Below are 21,455 nucleotides of genomic sequence, written 5' to 3' on the forward strand. Positions count from 1 at the left end.
GAGGAAGTGGGAAGTCAAGTACTGATGTTGATATACCAGATCCACATATACAAGAAAAAAAACCCTAAGTTTGTGTTACTACATTGTCACACGTTTTCCAAGAAAACTGGATTTAAACCTGCGTTTACCTCTCCTGTGAAATTCTGTGTGTAGCTCTTCACATAACCCTTGTACCTCTCACCAGAGCACCCTCCAGCTACTCTTAACTCTGCTCATTGACTTAGTCAACTCTCTCTGCTATTGAAACTACTTGGTTTACATCAGGTAACAACCACTCATGTCTTCAGCAGAGAAGCCACTAGCTGCCCGAGCTGATTTAATTGCAAGACTGGGTTATTCACAGAAGTATTTATTGTGAATAACACAGTTTTGCAATGAAATCACCTAGAGCAGACCCCTGGGCACTGAGATGCACAGAGCCAGGAACACAAATAAGACTTTACTAATGTATATTGATAGTGTACTTAGGTCTACAGAAACTACAGAAGACAGTGTTATATAAAATTTCCTAGATGTTAAATAAGTCAATTACACACAGCTTTAAAGAGCATTAGTTTATTATCTATTCCCCATGTGTTACCTCAGAAACAGTCTAATTATATACAAAAATTTGGAATGTTGAATAAATGCTGATCAATAAAAACATTTCATAGCTGTTGACAAGGGAGTATTTCTAAACAAAACCAAAATAATCATAAAGGTTTGACTCTGTGTGTTGTTTATTGCTATGTTTGTGTTCACAGAATGCTTTCAAGTATATACACTTTTTTTTTTTAACTCCAGTCCAAAAAAGAAATTAAAAAATATTTACATAATAAATATGTGGGAGACTTCATCTTTTCATTACATCAGTTGAACTGATTCTTTAATGAACTATTAAGAGTAGAGAGAATTAGCAGAGTTTGCATCAACTCATTGCCATGGTGAGTAATTTAGGCTGCTGATGGATTTTATTCTATTAAAAAATGTAGCTTGAGATGCATTAAAAATGAAAAGTGTTGATATTGTCTCTCCTCCTGCTGGATCCTGGCTGGACTAGTTCAGGAGACATTTCTCCCACTCAGCAAAATAATCTAATTTGACATGTGTTTATCTTTACACACAGACACTGAAGGAACAAACACATTTAAATCCACTGAAAACTCCAACATTTACTGAGTAAAATCAGCATAATCCATGTTTTATTAGATGGTTACTTTACTAATTTAATGAAGACAAGCTTTGGCCAAGTATTTCCACAAGAAGCACTAAACTCCTTGCTATAAATCTCTACTTCTACATTTCTATCACAGCCAAACAGTTTTTGGTAGAATTTTCGTGTGATACATGAATGTGAAAATGAAGTGACACAACAACATTTGAAACTTCTGTTACCATTAAAGCAAAACACAATACAGTATAATTCCTTGGTAGATACATTTAAATGTACTGCAAAATGTATACAAAGTCAGTCCAAGATCAGTAAAGAATCAGTTCTGCTTTTTGGACTTTTCCCTTCCCAAATATGCAGGTTATGTAGAAGACCAAGGTAATTTAGGACTTGTTTGTATGCATTCCCTTTAAAAGGCAGTGTGTGATAAAAATAACATGATTAAAAGTAATGAACATGTGATGTGAACATTTTGCATTTTCAATAAAAAAATAGAAACTAAAGAACAACAAAACTCATCTTAGAAGGGGAACACTGAAGCCTGCCATTATATAGCTATGTTTCTCATTCTTTCCTTTGAAGATTAACAGCACACAGAAAATAAGTGAATTTTATCAAAATACAACACATTTCTGCTAATATATCAAAAAAATCATTTTCTATGTAAATATTACTGAAATAAACTAAAAAGAATTAAAATATACAAAGAGTTGTTAAAGGGTTTCAATTAAAATTATTAGAAATATACACAGTACAATAAGCAATAGTTAACATCTTTGAAAGAAGTGCAATAATATTGGAGTTCACTTATTTTAAAAGTACTGTCTGTTTATTACCACTAGCTGTGTATAATTCCTCTCTCTTCCAGCTCATTGTCCCAAAACTAAAGGAAGCTGGTGCTTTTGCTAGCTTTATTAAAAGCATTTACTTTTCTACACATGGGTTGAAAAAAGCAACTTATACGTGTCTCAAACCACCAACTTACATGTAATTAAAAATGAACTGCAATATTTGAATATTGCTCCAATGACAGGCTAATCTTTAGCCCTAATTAAAAACAGTTATTGGTCTTCTATGGCACTTTTCCCTGGTCCATAACAACCATTTATTAATTATCACTGCAGATTATGCAGTGTCTATTAAATTACAAAGGAGAAAGAGAAAAAATAAAGTTAATGTTTCCGGTAAACAAAATTAATAGAAGCATAATTGAGTAGTTTATACAGTAATAAGGAACAAAGGCAGCCTGTGGTAAATCACTATTACATTAATATAGTTAGAAACCCTTTAATGACTCTGAAGTGTCTAGTTCACATTTAATGTTACCTGTAGGAACAGCCCTTTAAGAAACATCACTGCGAACTGGTGGGTTGCAAGTACACCCTCCCCTTGCTCTCCATCTCACCACAGCAATTCTCCATCACTGTTCGAAGTTTCACAAACTTGCTTTGGTTACCTAGCTCCACACGTATGGTTTCCTTTTTGATTGACAAGGAATGCAAAGGCCAAACAAGATCGAGATGTCTTTTATAACCCTTCGTACATTGTTTACTTTGTGTGTTTTTAAATATAAATTACAGGCAACAATCTTAAAAACTGGCCATTTCAGTTTCATTTTCAAAATCTACAAGTTTAAAATGGAATACTTTTTATAAAGATAAAAGTATCACCATTTCCACAAAATTTGGGATTTTCACAGCAGAGAAAAACCTCTGGGCACATTTCCACAGTACAGCTGAGAAAGAAAAGCAAGAAAACCCAACTAAACATGAATCACGTGTGGCAAATGAATATTCAATGACTACACTACGAACAAATCCTATAGAATAACACAAATTTGTAGTTACAGTCTTCTTTAAAAACACCATAAGCTTTTATTGCATTTTCTATTGGTAGACGTACACTCCAGAAAACACTTTTTCTTCTTTCCCAATTCCAGATTTAGATTGCAAACAGTTGTTTCATCTGACCTGTATTCTGTCCTACCAGCACCACCTTCCATCTAGTCATTCACCTATACATCGTGCACATAGCAAAGCCAACTTTTAATATCCCCATTCTGTATGTACAGAAGTGGCTTCAGCATAACACATTAATATCTGGTGAATAAAAATAAAGGCAATAAACAGCTACAGGACAGACAGCCCTGCCATCTGTCCATTGGCTACAACCGAGGCTTTGCAAAGCCTTGCACAAAGTTTAGTAATGTGTATGAATTATCCAAAAATAAACCTACCATCTTTACAAAAAAGCAACACAGGTTTGTTCTTGGAGGAGTGATCCATAGATTACTATAATGCTTAAAACCAAGTTTATTCACCATATGCATTTCCGAAATGATTTCCTGTATGTTCTATACAGTGGTTTTTTTCCCCATTAACCACAAGTTCAGTATTTCCTGTACAAATTTTGATCATAATTCTTTTCAAGTTCCTTTCATGTATAAAAATAGGCAAAATATTCAGTTTCATGTAAGTCCTTCAATGAATCCGGTCGTTTTATCCCCATAATCCACAGTATTTATGAAGAGACTTCTCGCACAATGATGAGTTCCACTGCATTCTGAAAAGTCTTTAGCAAAGATACTGCTTGTCCATGATCAATATTGATGAAGCTGTATCCATTCGCCTAAAAAAGAAATATTTGAAATTGAAAATGACAGTCTCATATGGCATGTTAGTGAAAGATATCTCATATCTCCTGTCAGTTTATTTAAGTTTTGAGGCTTAAAATAACCAAATTCTATATGAATGCAGACAATAGAACACTGCAGATTTGCAGATTATATTGTTGATGTGAGTTGAACATGTACCTGTATGCCACAAGAAATTAAACTACTGTGTTTGCCTCGGAAGAATTTTGCCCCAAAGGTATTGAAAGTAACCAAAAGAGACAACTGATCTTTATATCATTACCATCAGACATCTAATTAATCAGCCTTAATACAGTCACACCAAAAAAAAGCAAATGCAGTACAATTGGTACATCTCAATTTAAATATTAGAATGCTAGAAATGGCACTTATAATGAATTAAAACTATTGAAGCCTTTAGCCAAAAACCTTAATGGCATTAGGAGATATTTTAGGGTGTGAGACCTCCTGAGGCCAGTCCCAGCTTTAACCTTTCTATGACTTCAAACAACGTTGTCATTCTTGGGACAGGTTCAGCTTGGCAAACACTGGCAGCTCTAGGTGGCCTACAAAAGGCGGGGAAACATGGCTGTGGTTCAACATCTCAGGGTGTACTACTGCAAATTCATGTTCAGTATGGGTGGTAAAATCTTGCAGGATGACAAACTCATCCAGTTTAAACTGTTACAGCTTCCAGCTGTGCATCCCACTTTTCTCCCTGAGTCATGGCCCCTTATGTGATGAGAGAGACAACTGGTCATGTACTCTGCACCTTAGCTGTGCCATTTTGGACTGCAGTTCCTTTTCCCATCACTGAACACTTGCTTCTGCTACCAGCTGAATCCTTTGTTGTAAAGGCAGTGGTTTTTAAATCTGCCTAGTGTTGCAGAGAAAGATTTACATGGAGGCTGTTCTGTACAGAACATTCTAGCCCTAACCTAATATGCAACAGTATCTTAAGACTCATATGCAATTATCTGGTCACTGCTCATGTAGAATATTTTTATTAGACGTATGTATTAGATACTCATTATAACATGCATGCCTAATGCATGTTTTACGGGGAACATTGCAAAATCAAGCATAGCAAAGTCATTTTGGGAGAGATGATATTCAGTCAAAAACTGCAGAAGTTGTCTAAGTGGTGACAAGTTAGAGTGGAAAACTTGATCTCAGTTTAGTGTTCTTGTGTACCTTTTGGTGTTTTCTTTCTTTGGAAGGACTATGCTGTGTTTTCCGTTTGGTTTTGTTTGAGAAAACTGTTCACAGGATGTTGTGGTTTAACTGAGTTACTAGTGGATTTTTTTGTTGCATTTGAATATTTTTAGAAAACTGAAATGCAGTAGAGTCAACTGTCAACATTCTCAAACCAGTAATGTAGGGAATAATTAATGATCCAACTGATTAATGCTCCAGCCTGTATCACTTATCCTAATGTTAGGCGGAAGAAAATTAAAAGCATCATCCCAGAACATAAGAATGATTCTAGAAAAGATACTGGTAATCTACCTAAAAATTAAACATCCTGCTGTTAGAAAAGGTATGAACTAAAAAGGACCTGGTATATTACATAGGTTATTTAATTAGATGACCAAAGTACCTGAATTATTTTATCTCCGGGCTGCAACAACTTCGATGCTGGTCCTTCTGGTTGCACTCTGGTTACAAATATACCCTTGAAAAACAAAGAGGAAAACATTTTTGACAGCTTGTTTCATGTACAGTAGGGCAGCATGAAATGGATGTAATTCAAAATTTTTTTCAGTTTTCAATCATAAATAGAAGAGAACAAAATATTATTCTACAGGTCTACTGGTTTTTGTGACTGCCTTTCTTTCCTGATGTTAAATCCAGGAGAACTGCCTTTAAAGGAGTGTTGAAGGGGAAATTCTGATCTGTCTTTGTTTAATTTGGCAGATGTATATGTCAAGATGAATTACCAACCACCAGAAATAAGGCCGTAGACTAAATCGTGTTCTCTTTTTAAGAGGCTTCTTAACTGTAAATTCCATAATTCACTAACTTAAATTTGTTGACTGATATCTGGAACTGTGCAAGAACTACTCAGCTAGAATAATCCTCTGTGTTGTCCTGTGACATCCCTGTGGTCACCCACCACCTTGTTTTTCCATATCATTTGTCCCCAGTTTTCTCCCCTCCAGTCCCAGAGTTTAGTGGTTTGGGAAATCTCTCCATTTATATATATTCCCACCCCTCACTGCTTTGATAAATACTACAGACATTATTAATCAGAATTATTTTAAGATGCATTAGTATAAAATACTCACATCATCTTCAGGTCTGAATGGATTTCCCCTACCACCAACTCCTCCCGATATACTAAATCCAAGTTCTGGATCCTTGTCAATTCTCACTCGAATCTAAGTAGTTACAACCAAAGTTAGATGAACTAACTGAAAATCCACATTCAAAGTTAATGAAATTATTACTAAAGTATTCAGGTAAACAAAAGCTTTAAAAAGAAAAAACTCAAAAACCATTTATCACAGTTTGTAATATTAATTCAGAACAAGATTCCAATACATCATGCATCACTGTACATAAGTTTTACTCCAACATCACTAGGAGTTCATGTGGGCTTTAAATTCAGTGGTATTTTGATACTATGTAAATGAATATAATGCCCCCAGCAGATAGACATGTTTCTATGAAAGAACATATTCCTCCTATTCCTTTACTACCTCTAGTTGAATTTTAAAAATCAAACCTCATTCCTACTTTCACTCCAAGTTCTACATAGCTGTCCTGGTTTTGGCTGGGATAGTGTTAGTTTTCATCCTAGTAGCTGGTATAGTGCTGTGGTTTGTATTTAGTATGAGAACAATGTAGGTAACACACTGATGTTTTAGTTGTTGCTCAGCAGTAAAGGACTTTTCAGCTTCTCACACCACCCCGCTAGGGAGAAGGCAGGGAGACCACAAGAAGTTGGGAGGGGACACATCTGGGACAGTTGACACCAGGGATATTCCACACCATATGACGTTGTGCTCAGCAATATAAACTGGAAGAAGAAGAAAGGATTGGGGGACATGCTCAGAGTGATGGTGTTTTTCATCCCAAGTCACCATTATCTTGGATGAAGCCCTGCTGTCCTGGAGGTGGCTGAACTTCTGCCTGCCCATGGGAAGTGTGAATGAATCCCTTGTTTCGCTCTGCTTATGGGCAGCTTTTGCTTTACCCAACTAACTTTATCTGAACCCATAAGTTTTCTCACTTTTTCCATCCCAATTCTTTCCCTCATCCCACCAGGGAGAAGCTACCAAACAGCTGCATCATGCTTAGCTGTTGGTTGGTGTTGAACCATGACAGAGAAGTGGACATTTACACAAGAATTGGACATTCTCATTCTAGCACAGAAGAAAACATAGTTTTCAGTACCCATTCTGGGTAGCAACAAATAGATGCAAAGCACTCTAAGTTGTACCAATACTTGGTATTTTTTTTAATTTAGCAGATAAATAATGAGTTAGTGATCAATAAATGTACCGGAGAAATAAACTTCTAGCCCATTAAAATTATGCACATAAAGAACCTCAAAACCAGAAGGAATGTGTGATTTCAGTAGTAGAATTGCATGATGTTAACACTGTGTTCTGCTGGAGATAAATTCCTATACAATTTCTGTCACCATCTGCAGCAAAATGGTAAATAAACAAAAAACATCTAACAATTCACTGCCACTGACATGTCAAATTGTCAAGTAAGATTTTATTCTTACCTCTTGCTTTGCCAACTCATGGCTTTGTCTGGGAGAACATTGGGACTGGGTATAGGGAGGCTGGTGGGCAACTTTCAACATCAGATAATCAATTAATTGCTCTCTAGATGGATGTCTTGCTACTGATGATTGAGGAGGGAGATGATGGACTTGGCTGTAGTTCGCCTGAGGTCTTTGAGGCTGGCACATTTGTCCATTTGTCAAAGGTATCTGAATAAAACGTAAATCCTATGTCATACATTTTATAAGCAACAATCCTCAATTCCTCCTGTATTATTTAAATACTTCTTATACTTGATTGATTTTAATTTTAGGAACATTACTAAAAATACACTTCTGGATCATGTACAATTACACTCAATTTCCTTTATAGTCATCAGCTCTGACCTCCTGAGAACAAATCTGAAAAACAAAAACTCAGAGTACTATTCTGCTAGAACAGATTAGATAGTCTTTGCTTTTAGAACTTGTTTCACTGAGTTATGCCAACCATTATTTTCTAACAGTGCAACTAATGCTATTGACACTTGGTTGATATCATTACAGTTTGCACTTTTATTGCATACAATTCAGAGATTTGGTAACAATTCCCAGTACATAATATACAAAATAAAACTACACAGAGCTAGCAGGCAGAAATTACAGTTCTCTAAGCATCTTTAGGTGAGTGCCTCACAAGACAACCTTCGGAGCAAACGCACATACAAGCTCAAGATTTTAATATCAAAACTGTAATGCTATTTCCAATAAACGTTAACCCTTCTGTCACTGATTTGATGATGACAAACTGCAGTAAGGTACACAACTGTACTCAACTGTGAAGACATACTGTGTGTTCAAACCACATCACTAGGAAAGATGCTGGACATGACAACACTTATTACTGAAGCCTCAGATTTACTGCTCAGCTCTTCAGGTCTGTGTTGAGATGGGCAGCGTTTTCCCTCCTCATCCATATGCTTCGTGCTCTTACCTAGCCTAAGTGGTCACTCATCCATCCGTAAGATCCCCACATTCCAAAAATCTTACAGTCTTTAGCTACAGATTTTTTTTCTGCCTGTCACACTAAGCAATTAGTTACAGGATACAAGGATATTCAAATACTCTCTCAAAAGTGCAAATCCGTACTATGTGAATGGACACATACCAGAATCTATTCTGTTGAGAGCTTTATGTCTAAGTGATTCTGAGAAACAGTAGTATATGTATATATACATTTTTTAGTTTATTTACAGATCAGAGGTATTCAATTTACACAATTTTCTACTGCCTTTTCTGAAAACCTAAAGCATGTCAGAAAACTACTTTTTGTCACACTTGCAGAGGTAGAGTTTACACAGACAACATGTATCAACAGCTATGCAAATTCCTGGTACCCAATGTCTGCAAAAATGTAACTGAAATTACTGAAGTTATAAAGTTATTTGCTGTATCCTAATGATTTACTAACATCCATTTAGTTTCATTGTACTAAGTCATGTTTGTATAGATGGTACTTAGAGATGAATACAGAATGCCTCCTAAAAATTCTAGTGTATCCACACAACAGATTTCAGATTTGTTCCTTAAGAAGTTTAATCAGCTTCAGATTGCTTTCCTGAAATCAACTGATATATTCCAATTTCAACCTGCAATTATGTCTTATGCTACAAATGTCTTCATTCAAAGTCTCTGCTGAAGGAAAAAGAGAACAATATCCCTTCATATAGTAACTATTTTTTCTTCCAAAAAGACGATGCCATTTCATTTATACCACCTTCAATAACTGGGCATTACATTTCAAAGAAACCCCAGTTCCTACTACTATCGCAGCAGATGTTTCTATAAATAATAAAAAATATATCCTTACAAATAATAATAAATATTTCCTATCCATGGTGTCATGCAGATTATTACCTGCACAGCTATTTTCTTCATGCTATCTGGAGGAACATCTTTGAGACTCGGTGTGGCAGATGAGTAATTCTGCTGTCCTGAAATGAACACTTCATCCTGGCACTGGTCTCCTGGAGTGGAACCCTGGGGATGCTTTAAACAGAAGGGAGCAATAAACAATATTGTCTTCATGTGATTCAAACTAAAAAATTCTCATTAAAAGCCCAGAATAAAATATTTTAAGGGCTTTATTGTTCTTTATCTTCTTTGATTAATTAGTATACTGTTTATGTAGAAAATCTTACTAGCCAAGACACCACACCCATATATTGATGGATATTTACAAAAACTAGCAACTGCAGAGGTGTCTTTGATCCCCCATAAACTGATAAGTAAAAAAATACTAAGAACTGCCTATTCATGAGTTCTCATGGTTAAAACTCTTCAGTTGACTTTATCCTGCTCACTATGGATACGATAACATCAATCAGGATGTTCAGAGTTAAGAAGTCATTTCCTCATGTTTACTTACAAACTAAAATATACATTTTCTTAAATGCTTGAAGTATCTTACAGAACAGTTTACACCATTAGAATTTGTTTGGGGCAGGAAAAAGCATAATTAGATTTTGTTCAAACCTTTATCCATCTAGGTTAATTTAATCTCTTGTTCACACATGGACAATGAAACCACTTAGTTTTACATATGTTCAGCCATCAATAAAAGCCAATTAGGAAACTCAATGTTGCGACATTAAATTGAAAAGCCTTGCAATAAATTTAAGGCATATGAAGTGAAGGCAAACTATTTGATTTACTGCCCATTAAAAAATTCCAAAACATAAATTGTATTGTTTTTATTGAAAGCATTGTCCATATGTAAAAACTATCAATATAAGGACACCTCTCACAGTTTATTCTTTCCCCCTCTACATATTGCAATAGCCTCCTGTAGGTACTCACTCGAACAATGTGCACACCAGAACCTCTTCCGTCTGCAACACTCAAGGCAACACTACCCTGGCTGCCATGCAGATCCCTAGAGCTGCCATAGTGAAAGCTGCTAACTGCAGCATAATTGGAATTAAAGGACCTAGACAGCATGCTCTGAATAAAGAGGGGACAGATTTAACACAGAGATTAGTGCAGCATGCATAAACCACAAGACATGTTATACATAGACTTATACAAACATATTCCATCGTCATGCAAGATAAAACCCATGCAAGAACAGTACCACTGTGATGTATAAAACGCAACTCAGTGACCCCTATTACCTTTATTTACTGTAAATCAGCATGCAATCAGGAGTTAGCATGCAGAATTACATGTAAATAAAGTAATTCAAATGTTCATGTGTCTGGAAAAACAACAAAGGTGCACAGTTTATAAAAATTTTCATTTTTTCATTAAATCTGCAACATATCAAATATGTTGTAGGAAGAGAGCTGGCAGTCAAGATAAACACCTGTGGAAAACCATCTAATTACCCATTATTATTTTGTCATATTTTTCCCCCCTATTACTGGTACAGTACAAATAAAAACTTGCACAGAGACAGGGATTTGACTGACTGGGTTTTCTTGCTATTGCAATGATATCAGCGTCCCTAGTGCACTCCAGTAACACTTCATTCAAGAATGTGAATAAGCCTCAATTAAAGAAAAAGAGTCTGGAAGGAAACCTTGGAGTCCCCCGCCATTTGCCACTGCAGGCAATCAAACAGCTAACGTGAGCTCAAGGACCCAGTGGTTCAGTTTTGAGCTCCATCACCTTGCAAACCTGACCTCTGCAATATTGGCACGGGTAACAGAAAGAAAGCAGTAGATGTTACTGCCTTGCCACCATGGACTTCTGTAGTTGTAAGAACAAAAAATATGAAGACTGTACAAAGGAAGGCAAGGAAAATCCTCCATGTGTCACCTGACAAATGAAACAAACCTCTGTTGAAGAAGTGAGACCTATGAAAACATATAAGTGTAGTAAAAGATATACCACAAAGCATGAAAAGCCAGCAAAGTCAACGTGTGTTTACTTTTTAAACAAATTTTCTGATTTTTTCCGTGTAAAAAAAAAAGTTCAAAATACATATCATTTACCTAAGATACAGCTCTTACACAAATACGTACATTTTATTTTTCTGTTGACTACATGTACTAATCTGATTTTGACAATAGTCACTGGTCCTCAGGCAGACATTTGCTCTTTCATACTACCTTAATCTTGTGAAACTAAAGCTAGTTTAATAATCAAAGTCATATGCCTCTGCATATTCATACTCCCCAGATGCTCTGGTAGCACAGTCATTGGAAACTCACTCGGTAAACAGTATTTACTGATGATACTTGACTTTTCTTGGCCAAGGCTCTCAGACAACCTTCCAGTCAACAGCATAGTGAGCTTTTCTCATGGTCTTCTCCTATACCTACCCTGTTCTCTAGTCATTGAATTGTTTAACCTTCCAGAAAAGTCTCCAGTGGCTTTCCCCGTCTTGGGAGGGAAGACTGTACTCAGCATTCAAGTCTCTCTTTACTAAACATTCAATCTGAGCTTACTGCTCCTCTAAGTTTCAGGCCAAAAACCCAGATGAAACTGACAAAGGCAGTTTTCCTTAGGTTTTTAGTGCCTTGAAGCATCTTACAACTCTTCTCAAAAATAGCCTCTATAATCAGCCAGGTGGTTGCCTTTCCCCACTTGTAAGGTCAACACCCTGAAGTGTCCTTACAGGAAGCTTCTCTCTCCTTCTGTGAGTGGCAAAAAGACAGATAAAAATGGAAGGAATGCATGGTGGGACTAGGAAGTTATCTTCTGAAAGTGTCCCTAGTACTGTAAAGATCCCTAGATCCACCAGATTCACTCTTCTCTTAAACGGACCCAAACAGATGGTCAACAAATAGTGACAATCTAAATCCAGATTTGTATTTACTATCTATGATAGATCTATAATAGAAGGTAGAACCTTCTTAAAATTTGTAGACGCTCAAGCTTGTCCACCAGGAATTAAGATGACAGGTAACTCAGTTTAGTGAGCTTCAAGGTGATTAAATAGCCTGAGAGTAGTTTTATTCAAGGATTTATAAAATTTCCTTTCTTGGTAGAGACTTTTTTTGAAGTACAAAAAACGATTGTGCAATTGATGTAGGGAAAACATGACAAGTACTGCAAACACCACTTCTGTCCTTCTCTACACCGGGCACAGCACCTCAACACTAAATTAAAAGGAACCCACATGAACAAACTGTACAGAACAAATACTATTTAAAATTAAATGGATTTGTAAAAAAGTTTTTGGTTAACACAAGAAGATCCTAGTGACAAATTTAGGAAGTAGATTTTTAGCTGGGAATAGAGAAACTGAGGCATTTGTAGTGTGAACAGTATTATTCTTTTTTTGCTTCTCAATATGAGCACCGTGAAGATTGTACATTTCTGAGCAAGGTTCCTGAATACTGCTGCACCAGAGGAAACACTTTTGGAAGTATGAATGTGCAGATGTCTTTAAACCCCCTGATTTTTATTTCAATCTATTAAAAATTAAATAAGGAATAAATGTATGGCCTAAACCTTAGATTCAATATGAATGCTAATTCCAAGTACCAACTCTATTCTCCACCTGATTTGCTAGAGTCTTTGGGCATAATAGCCTGCAAAATGATAATTCAAATATTGGAGGCTTGAGAAATCTCATTTCACTTACTCTAAATTAATATACACCAACCAATATACGTGCCATGTTCCGCTATACTTCTATAAAAGTTAAGTTTACTAGAAATGAGTCATTAAACCATGAAGAACATATTAAAAGCTACAATACATCAAGAAAATATCGCTAGGTACAAAGTAAAAAAAACTATTCAGCATACAAATCATGGTTTGTAATCAAAACCAGCCTCTAATGGAATCAGTTTAGATGTAGGCAGCCAGCATAGTTTTGGGGTCTACTTAAATTATTTTTGAATGCTTAGAGTCAGAATATATTCTCCATTTTGCAGCTTACAAGATAATTAACAGTTTCAGATTGCAGGGAACCAGACTCTATTTATCTTGGAACAGGCTTAACTAGTAACTTTTAAAGGCTAATACTTAGGCTTAGCAGTTAATTGTTTACTTAACAGAACTTAGAATCAATTGCCAGCTAAAGGTGGACATAATTTATCTCTTGGGGCTGTATTACATGTCTAGAAATCCCTTCACTTTTCCTTCCCACCTTGACTATCTGAGATTCTTTAGAAGAATTTTGATGAAGGTATTCTGGAACACTTGAAATGCCTAAATTTAATGCTATAAGCCTTTTGGAATAAATGGACACAAGCAAAAAATGAGCTTTGTTTGAAATCTAATAGAATTCTAGCAAGATATCAGTTTATCCCAAGTAATAATTTAAACATTATGAAACTTTACTTCAGTTGTGAGAGAGGGGAAAAAAAATGGTATGAATTTCGATCTCTGATCCTGCAAAAAAAAGAATCTTCAGTGACTGCATTCCTATTGAAGAGTTGCATATGGAAAATTACAAATAATTTAAATTCTTCTGTTTTAAGATGTTTGTGGGGTCAAAGCTTTCATTATTTACGTTACAAATGTACAAAAATTTTATTCCTTTTAAAGTGTGATGCATTGATTTCTGAACGCTACAAAATATCATTGTAACACATTGATGGTTCAGTAGTCCATTCAAAATGGAGAAAAAAAAATCAAATAAAAATTTAAAACTAACAACTATTGAATGGATAGCATTCCTGTAATTTATCAGTGTCAAAATATTCTTCAGATTATGATCTTATAAACACTTCAGCACACACCCAATGAAGTTACTTTCCTTGACATATTGAAGCAAGCTTAACTTGGAGAAAATCTGAGACCATATCAATTAAAATATTTTTGCATGTTAAGTATGTAGCATTAAAAAAAAAAAAAAAAATCAATGCAAGAAAAAATTTCAATACTTTGATTAAAACTGCAGTTCTATATCAATACTGAAACACTTGGGCTTTTTTCTTTTAATAAGGCACTGTACACTGGCAGCCTTGAGAATAAAACCACCTATTCTGATTTCTGAATTGGAAAGTAGGAAGCAAATTTTATGACCTCTTCTCTGAAAGCGCTGTCATTCTACATAAACAGTAGAGAAAGTATATAAAAAATAGAGGTCTTAATTCCAGATGAAATTAGAATTGGAAGCAAACACACACCTGATGAAATCCCAAGAGATCCACAACAAAAGAAGGAAACATACATACGTAAGGAAAGGACAGTTAGGCCCAGTAATGTTTCTGTCTATACAAATATAATAGATAATTGCAGAAAACTGTTACAGATATTTATTACCGCAATTTATGGATGAGAAATTCCTCTACTACACAATAAAATGTGTGTGACATTAGTGTCTTTACACAGGCAGTATTTTAGTTAAAATTCCTAAATGAAAACTTTCAACAAGACTACTATAGAAGACCACTGTGACTTATCAGGTAGTAAAATGGGCAAGTCACACTCAAGAAGGAAAATATGCTGAAAAAATACTACTGTTCTTAAAACAACTCACCAGTGCACTAAATTTATGAGGTTGGTGGTGCAGCAGTATTGACTCCCTGCTTTCCAACAGCTTACATGTATAACCACTAGAGAGCAGCTTGACATTTAAATAAGCACTTTTCTCTGTCCCACAATAAAATTTGCTTTGCATCAGGTAAGCAAATAGTTTCTCCTGAGTATATGCAAACTCTAAATACCAATGGTCTCATGAACTGTTTTCACCTTCCTCCAACCAGATGGATAATTTTAGTTGATTGATGTATGCCCCCTTGCAGCTTGTCAAAGGGATTACAAATGCTGGTTACTTGGCTGGAATCCATTGTTAATCTTTTTTTGCTAGACTTGAAACTATCCTGTATCTCTCCTCATGCAAATTCAACTCTTGAAGGTGTTAGGTGTTTTTTTTTTTTTTTTTGTACCTATATCAGGTTAAAAGGGGTAATAGAGAAGAAGAACTGTCTGCTCCACTTTATCCAACAAGCAGACACTGTTTATTTAGTCTCCCTTCCCCTAGCCCCCACTTACTAAAGTTTATAGAAGCAAAATAAACAAATACTTCAGAAGCTTAACAAAAAAAAAACCAACCCAAAACAAAAAAAAAAAAAAAACACCACACAAAACCACCTCCTTCCCTGCCCCCCCCCCCACTAAATCCTCTTTCCTAATAAGCACAGGATAGAGAAAAATAAACATGATTAAATTCAATAACAGGCTAAGAAGAGTTACAGCAAAAGTAATACTATTAACCTGTACTGTTCTGTATAACCACAGGCACAAAAGTATAAAGCAAATATTCATCATAAGGCTTAATTTTATATACCTGTTTTTGCCAGTATCATGTCTTACGCTTTAAAAAGGAAACACCATGGAAGCTTTGTCAAAGCAATTTCCAATAAATGTTCCCTTAAATGAGCTCTGTAATTGAACTTGTTCCTTAAATGCTTGTTCCTTAAATGAGTTCTGTAATGACTGATTTTTTTTTTTCAGACTTCAAAACATTTCAGAAGTCTGGTTTATAGATTAAGCTTCCTGTGCCCAGCTAATTTTTAATTACAAACAAAAATACCAAAACCATTTAAAAGAACAAAGAAATATCCAGTAAATTGCTAGAATTTACACATTATCATATTTGCCAGCTGCCACATATGATGATGTCTTTGTTTTTCCAAGTTCAGATTTTTCTTTTTAAGTCAGTTGTATCCCAGAGAACATAAAGTAGACAATTATATACACACTCACTTTTAAACTCATAAATAAGTCTCAGATTTCTAAGTAAAAGCTACTTTAAAATACTTTGAGGCCAGAACAAAAGGAACACACACATAGAAAACTGACTTCTAAGACCTGTTAAATTAGATGCACAACTAAGATCTCAATAACAGCTATTCTGTATTATTCTTGTAGGAAACAAAAATTAAGGTTTACATATTGAGTATGATGGAAAGTATGGAGAGATATGAAGGGAATCAAGTCAGGCAATCAATTTCTTTGCAGTAAAGGTAACTACACTGCTACAGTACGTGAACCCGTGTATTAAACACTGTTCCTAATGTGCCAAATGTGGAGGACACAAGAATGAGCTATAAACAAACTGCATTAGCAGTGCATCGAAGTTTTGCTTCCCTCTGCATTCAGGGATTGCTGTGATTTTTGCTACTCTTTCACTTCACATAAGATTTGATATATGGATCCAGAAGAAGAGCAGATCAGTGAATGCAGCTTTTATTAGGTCTGGAACATGGTGAGGTTTGTGACTGCCTTGTGGGACAAAGGGTCCTCACGCTTCAGCACAGTACTGTGAAAACCTTAAAATATTTTATGTTGTATTTGACTCAAACTGGATCAGAACAACAGGTGCAGCTGTTGTGCAGGCTTCTTTAAAAGGTAAACAAACCCCATCCCTTTCCATCACCAGAAGTTATGCAACTTAAAACAAACACAAGCAAACCCATCCCCCTCTGAATGCTTGGATTTCCAAAGAAATATTATAGGTAAAATAATTTTTCCAACCATATCCCATTAAATTTCTTTAGCTATCATGGATATTGAAGTATTTAGCATAATAATTACAAACCAAACTATGTTATTTCAAAATAAATTTAAAATAAATTTCATCTAGGTGGCATAAGCAAAATGTATTTTGGTTGCTTTACTCACTTCCCCTCCAAGGAAACAGGATCAGGCTAATGACATTCTGCCCGTTATTTAGTGATGATACTTTAAACTGGTTTAGCTGGACAGCACAGATTACACTCTTCCAGCCTCCACTCAAATTCTTTGAAGATATGCAATTGTTCAGCTCTACATCTCAGCTCAAATGCTTGATAGCATTTACAATACATAAAGAATCCTGCTCCTCATCTCTCATTATACGAAAACCTCCTGTGATTTCCTGAAATGAACAAGATTTTTAAGTGTTCTCATCTCACACCAATAAATATTCATTCGACAATCTGTCAGATACCCAGCTTCAAAAGACAACTGGCTTGGAGGCAAAATACATGTTAATTACGGCTTTTGAATTCTTCAGGAACTGAAGCTGTAAGACCTACACTTCACAGAATCACAGAATGTCAGGGATTGGAAGGGACCTCGAAAAATCATCTAGTCCAACCCCCCTGCCGGAGCAGGAACACCTAGATGAGGTTACACAGGAATGTGTCTAGGCGGGTTTTGAATGTCTCCAGAGAAGGAGACTCCACAACTCCCCTGGGCAGCCTGTTCCAGTGTCTGTCAATCTCACCATGAAGAAGTTTCTTCTCATATTTAAGTGGAACCTCCCGTGTTGCAGTTTGAACCCATTGCCCCTTGTCCTATCATTGGTTGTCACCGACAAGAGGCCCGTGACACTCATCCTTTTACATATTTCTAAACATTAACGAGGTCACCCTTCAGTCTCCTCCAAACTAAAGAGACCCAGCTCCCTCAACCTTTCTTCATAAGGGAGACGCTTCAGTCCATCACTGTTGCTCTGAGCTGGACTCTCTCCAGCAGTTCCCTGTCCTTCTTGAACTGAGGGGCACAGAACTGGACACAATATTCCAGATGTGGTCTCACCAGGGCAGAATAGAGGGGAAGAAGAATCTCTCTTGACCTACTAATCACCCCCCTTCTAATACACCCCAGGATGCCATTGGCCTTCCTGCCCACAAGGGCACAGTGCTGGCTCATGGTCATCCTGCTGTGCACCAGGACCCCCACTATCCCATACACTGCTCTCCAACACGTCATTCCCCAACTTGTACTGCTATCCTTGGGCTTAAAAAGAAAAAATAGCAGGGAAAAATGTCGAACAGAAAGATCCAAGGTGTAAGGGAGTATTTTTGTATAATACAAAAACAATGCTTCAATAAAAATTACCTGGCCTAAAAGAGCTGGCCTTGTGGTCCAGCAGGTTTATGTGATGTTATTTAATGTATTCTAATGTAATTGGACTAAGCCAGCAAGTTTTAGATAAAAATAACAGCAACATTTTTTTCTTTGGGGAAAAAGTTCCATTTACAGTCTGTTTCTCTGACATGCATCACAAACACATTTATCCTTTATAAGGCAGTATCAAAAGTACATTTTCACTGCTAATTAAAAGCAGTTCAAAACACAGAGCTTTTAACTTACTCCACATCCAAGCAACAGAAAGGTAGAAAAGTTTTAAAAATAATTTTACCTTTTCTAGCTTTTTAGCCTCAATATGTCGCAGCACCTGCTCCCTCCAGTCATGAGGGACTTTGCTTTTTCCTGAAGGGTCTAATAAAGAGTGCTCAGAGTTAACTCTTGGGTTTGATCTCTTTGAAGGGCTAGTCCGTGAGTAATTGAAGTCACTAACTGACATAGTTCTTTCTGGTATTTCATTCACTGATGGCCGAGCACTCTGTGGTCGTGGTACATTTGGACCATCAATGCTGTATGTTCTGGCAGAAAGAGGTCTCTGTTGCCCAGACATCAGTGGTGGAGCTCTGCCCATTGAATGCAAATCTCTGTATGTTAAATAGTCACCTTCAGGAACCTGAGTGCGCCTTGAAGGTCCAGTATCCCCAATATTTATAGAAGCTGTAGAAGACACACTGCTCTGCCTTTGAAGAGTGTGTCTGGTTGCTCCTGGGAGCAATCTGTCATTTGGTGGAATAGCCCACATATCTATATGTCTCCCCGCCATCCGTTGATGAGTGTTATATACAGCGCTGGCTCGGACATTGTTATGATTGGAGAAATTCATATTGGCAGAATGCTTTAGATAGGTGGGGGTTTCTGTGCTGTCAGACCTAAGCAGACGTGAAGGAGGTAAGCTGCCTTGTTCTACTGGGGTGTTCTGTTTCTGGGACCACAAGGTGTCTTTTGCTGCTGCACTGCTGCTGTACTGAATATTATACTGGGGAGCGGTGAACATCTGTGCACCACCTGTCACTGATCCTCTCACTACATTAGCACCTTCGGGATTGTGATTTGAGTCAAACTTGAACACCGTTTTTGTAGAAGATACTAAATCAGATGATGACGACGACCCAGGAAAAACTTGCAAAGGCTGATCATACAGAAGAGTGGCAGATTTACTTCGGACTATGTTTTTTCCATCTGCAGTATCGGATGCTGATTTTACCACTGTGTTTGGCTGTTGAGGTCCATTCTCATTGACGATATCATAGATTTTCAGACCACCAGTGTCCATACTGGTGATGCTGTGAGATTTCATCACAGGACCACTTCTCTGTGGGGACAAATCTTCAGTGCTCCTCGAAACAGACAGCTCAGCAGAATCACCATCAACTGCAGTGCTTCTTGTAAGTTTGTCTTTACTTGGAGACTGTACTGTTTCCTCAGGATGTCCATTTACTTTATTTACAGGATATCTATTTTCATTTTCCAAGTGCTCACTTTCTTCTTTTCTGTTGTTATTCAAAAAGCCTTTTACTGAAACTATTTCCTGTGTTTGTAACCTTTCCACGGAAACTGGCACTGCCTCTTCACTAACGAGCTTATTGATATTCATGTTTATTTGGTCTAATTTGTGAGAGTCCTCTGTAGGAGTGCTCAGGTCAACACCTTTTCCTATCAGGCCTAATCTTTCTTCAATGCTTAATTCATATTCAGACAAATTTGTAACCTTCTCTTGCACATTTGTTTTTTCTTCTACTGTAATGCTCAATTCACCTCCATTTTGCAAAAGATTATTCAGATTTTCATCTTCTCGCCTGGAAAACAAGATGGTTCTTAAGAAAAATCCCCAAAGGAACCAACATATTCTCTCAAGAACTGTTTTAGGAGAAATAATCTTTAGTATGCAACACAGCTACATTGTGCACACAGGACAAATACCAATATACAACCAGATCTTTGATTTGCTTTCTTACCATTACAGAAACATATTATAGAGCAGGCTGATTTTGGCAACCTTTGTGTCATCTGATTTCAGAAGTGTGTTTAAATTCAACAGGAATTTTTAACAACAGGTTAAAAGCGTCAAAAAGTACAAAAGTGACAATAACTAGTTTTCTTATCAAATATTTGCAAATTCCATGATAGCTATGGACAAATGTCTTGTTTCTATTGGTAATTTTTTTAAAAAAAATTGCACTAACAAAACCTCAAGAAGAGTAGAAATGTGTAAGCACATTCTAAAAGCCTTTTATAGTTACATTAGTAATCAAATCAATCTTCAGAATTATCCAAATAAAAACTTAGAGGTTTTAAAATGGTGTCTTGAAGTATTTTGCAGGGATAACAAACTATAAGGATCAAATTTTATACCCTACTATTAAAACAAATGTAAACCATGTATCATGTACTAAAATAAGCCTCTGAATTTTATCATCCTTTTTTTTTTAAAGATAACTATTTCAACACCTAGCCTTATTTTAAAACATTAAAATTTAAATGATTTTGTGTAATATAAAACAATTAATTAAATTAATGGACACATAATATGAAAGATTAAATAACACTTTTTCTACTATATTTGCACCACGGTATACAGTATCTTACAAACCTGATCTTGGATAAAACAGCAGCATGTGTTTCTTTGTCTGGAGAACAGAGAGAAATATCTTGGCTGCTATCAGTATTTAAGGAAACAGAATCTGACATTCGAGAAGGAGAAGAACAGTTGCTGTTATTTTGATTGATATTGTGGGTAGCTTCATCTGATAAGGAATCAGCATCTTTTGAATCATCTGAAATAAAAATTAGCCTGTTTAGTTACAGACACAAACATCTGTTCAACAGCCATTTAACGTGTGTATCTTATGGTATTTAGAAATTGTCTCTTTTTCTTCAGTAATTCTTACTATCGGAAACTAAAATGTAAGGTAACACCTTTGCAAACTTCATTTAAACTTACAAAAGACTGTTTGCAATAGTTCCTGCTTTTTAAATATTAGGCTTAATGTAAACAGCCCTCCCTTGTTAATGAAATTTAACTTGTAGACTTCTTCCAAGTTTCTTTAGCATAACATAGTGCTACATTACATAGTATTTCCCCAAAATATCTACCAAATCATACTTCTATTTTTTCAATTATTTCGAAGTTTTGA

The 21,455-nt window shown here is 36.1% G+C and overlaps 1 protein-coding gene across 19 annotated transcripts in view; it reads right to left on the reverse strand.

The window, feature by feature from the left end:
- Positions 1 to 539: 539 nt before the first annotated feature.
- The window catches only part of ERBIN (erbb2 interacting protein), a 117,911-nt gene continuing 96,995 nt past the window's right edge, over positions 540 to 21,455 (reverse strand). For 13 of the 19 annotated variants that reach the window (XM_065047451.1, XM_065047450.1, XM_065047445.1 and 10 more), the window contains 8 exons: positions 20,912 to 21,095; positions 18,596 to 20,117; positions 10,360 to 10,503; positions 9,418 to 9,549; positions 7,522 to 7,731; positions 6,071 to 6,163; positions 5,383 to 5,457; positions 540 to 3,778 (listed from right to left, as the gene is read on the reverse strand). In XM_065047451.1, coding sequence (XP_064903523.1) covers positions 3,671 to 3,778; positions 5,383 to 5,457; positions 6,071 to 6,163; positions 7,522 to 7,731; positions 9,418 to 9,549; positions 10,360 to 10,503; positions 18,596 to 20,117; positions 20,912 to 21,095 — 2,468 coding nt within the window. In that variant the 3' untranslated portion in view covers positions 540 to 3,670. The remainder of the gene's footprint in view (positions 3,779 to 5,382; positions 5,458 to 6,070; positions 6,164 to 7,521; positions 7,732 to 9,417; positions 9,550 to 10,359; positions 10,504 to 18,595; positions 20,118 to 20,911; positions 21,096 to 21,455) is intronic. The other 6 variants (XM_065047459.1, XM_065047460.1, XM_065047443.1 and 3 more) reach the window with 2 other exon arrangements.

This window comes from Columba livia, chromosome Z (assembly GCF_036013475.1).
Source record: "Columba livia isolate bColLiv1 breed racing homer chromosome Z, bColLiv1.pat.W.v2, whole genome shotgun sequence".
Taxonomy (NCBI): Eukaryota; Metazoa; Chordata; class Aves; order Columbiformes; family Columbidae; genus Columba; species Columba livia.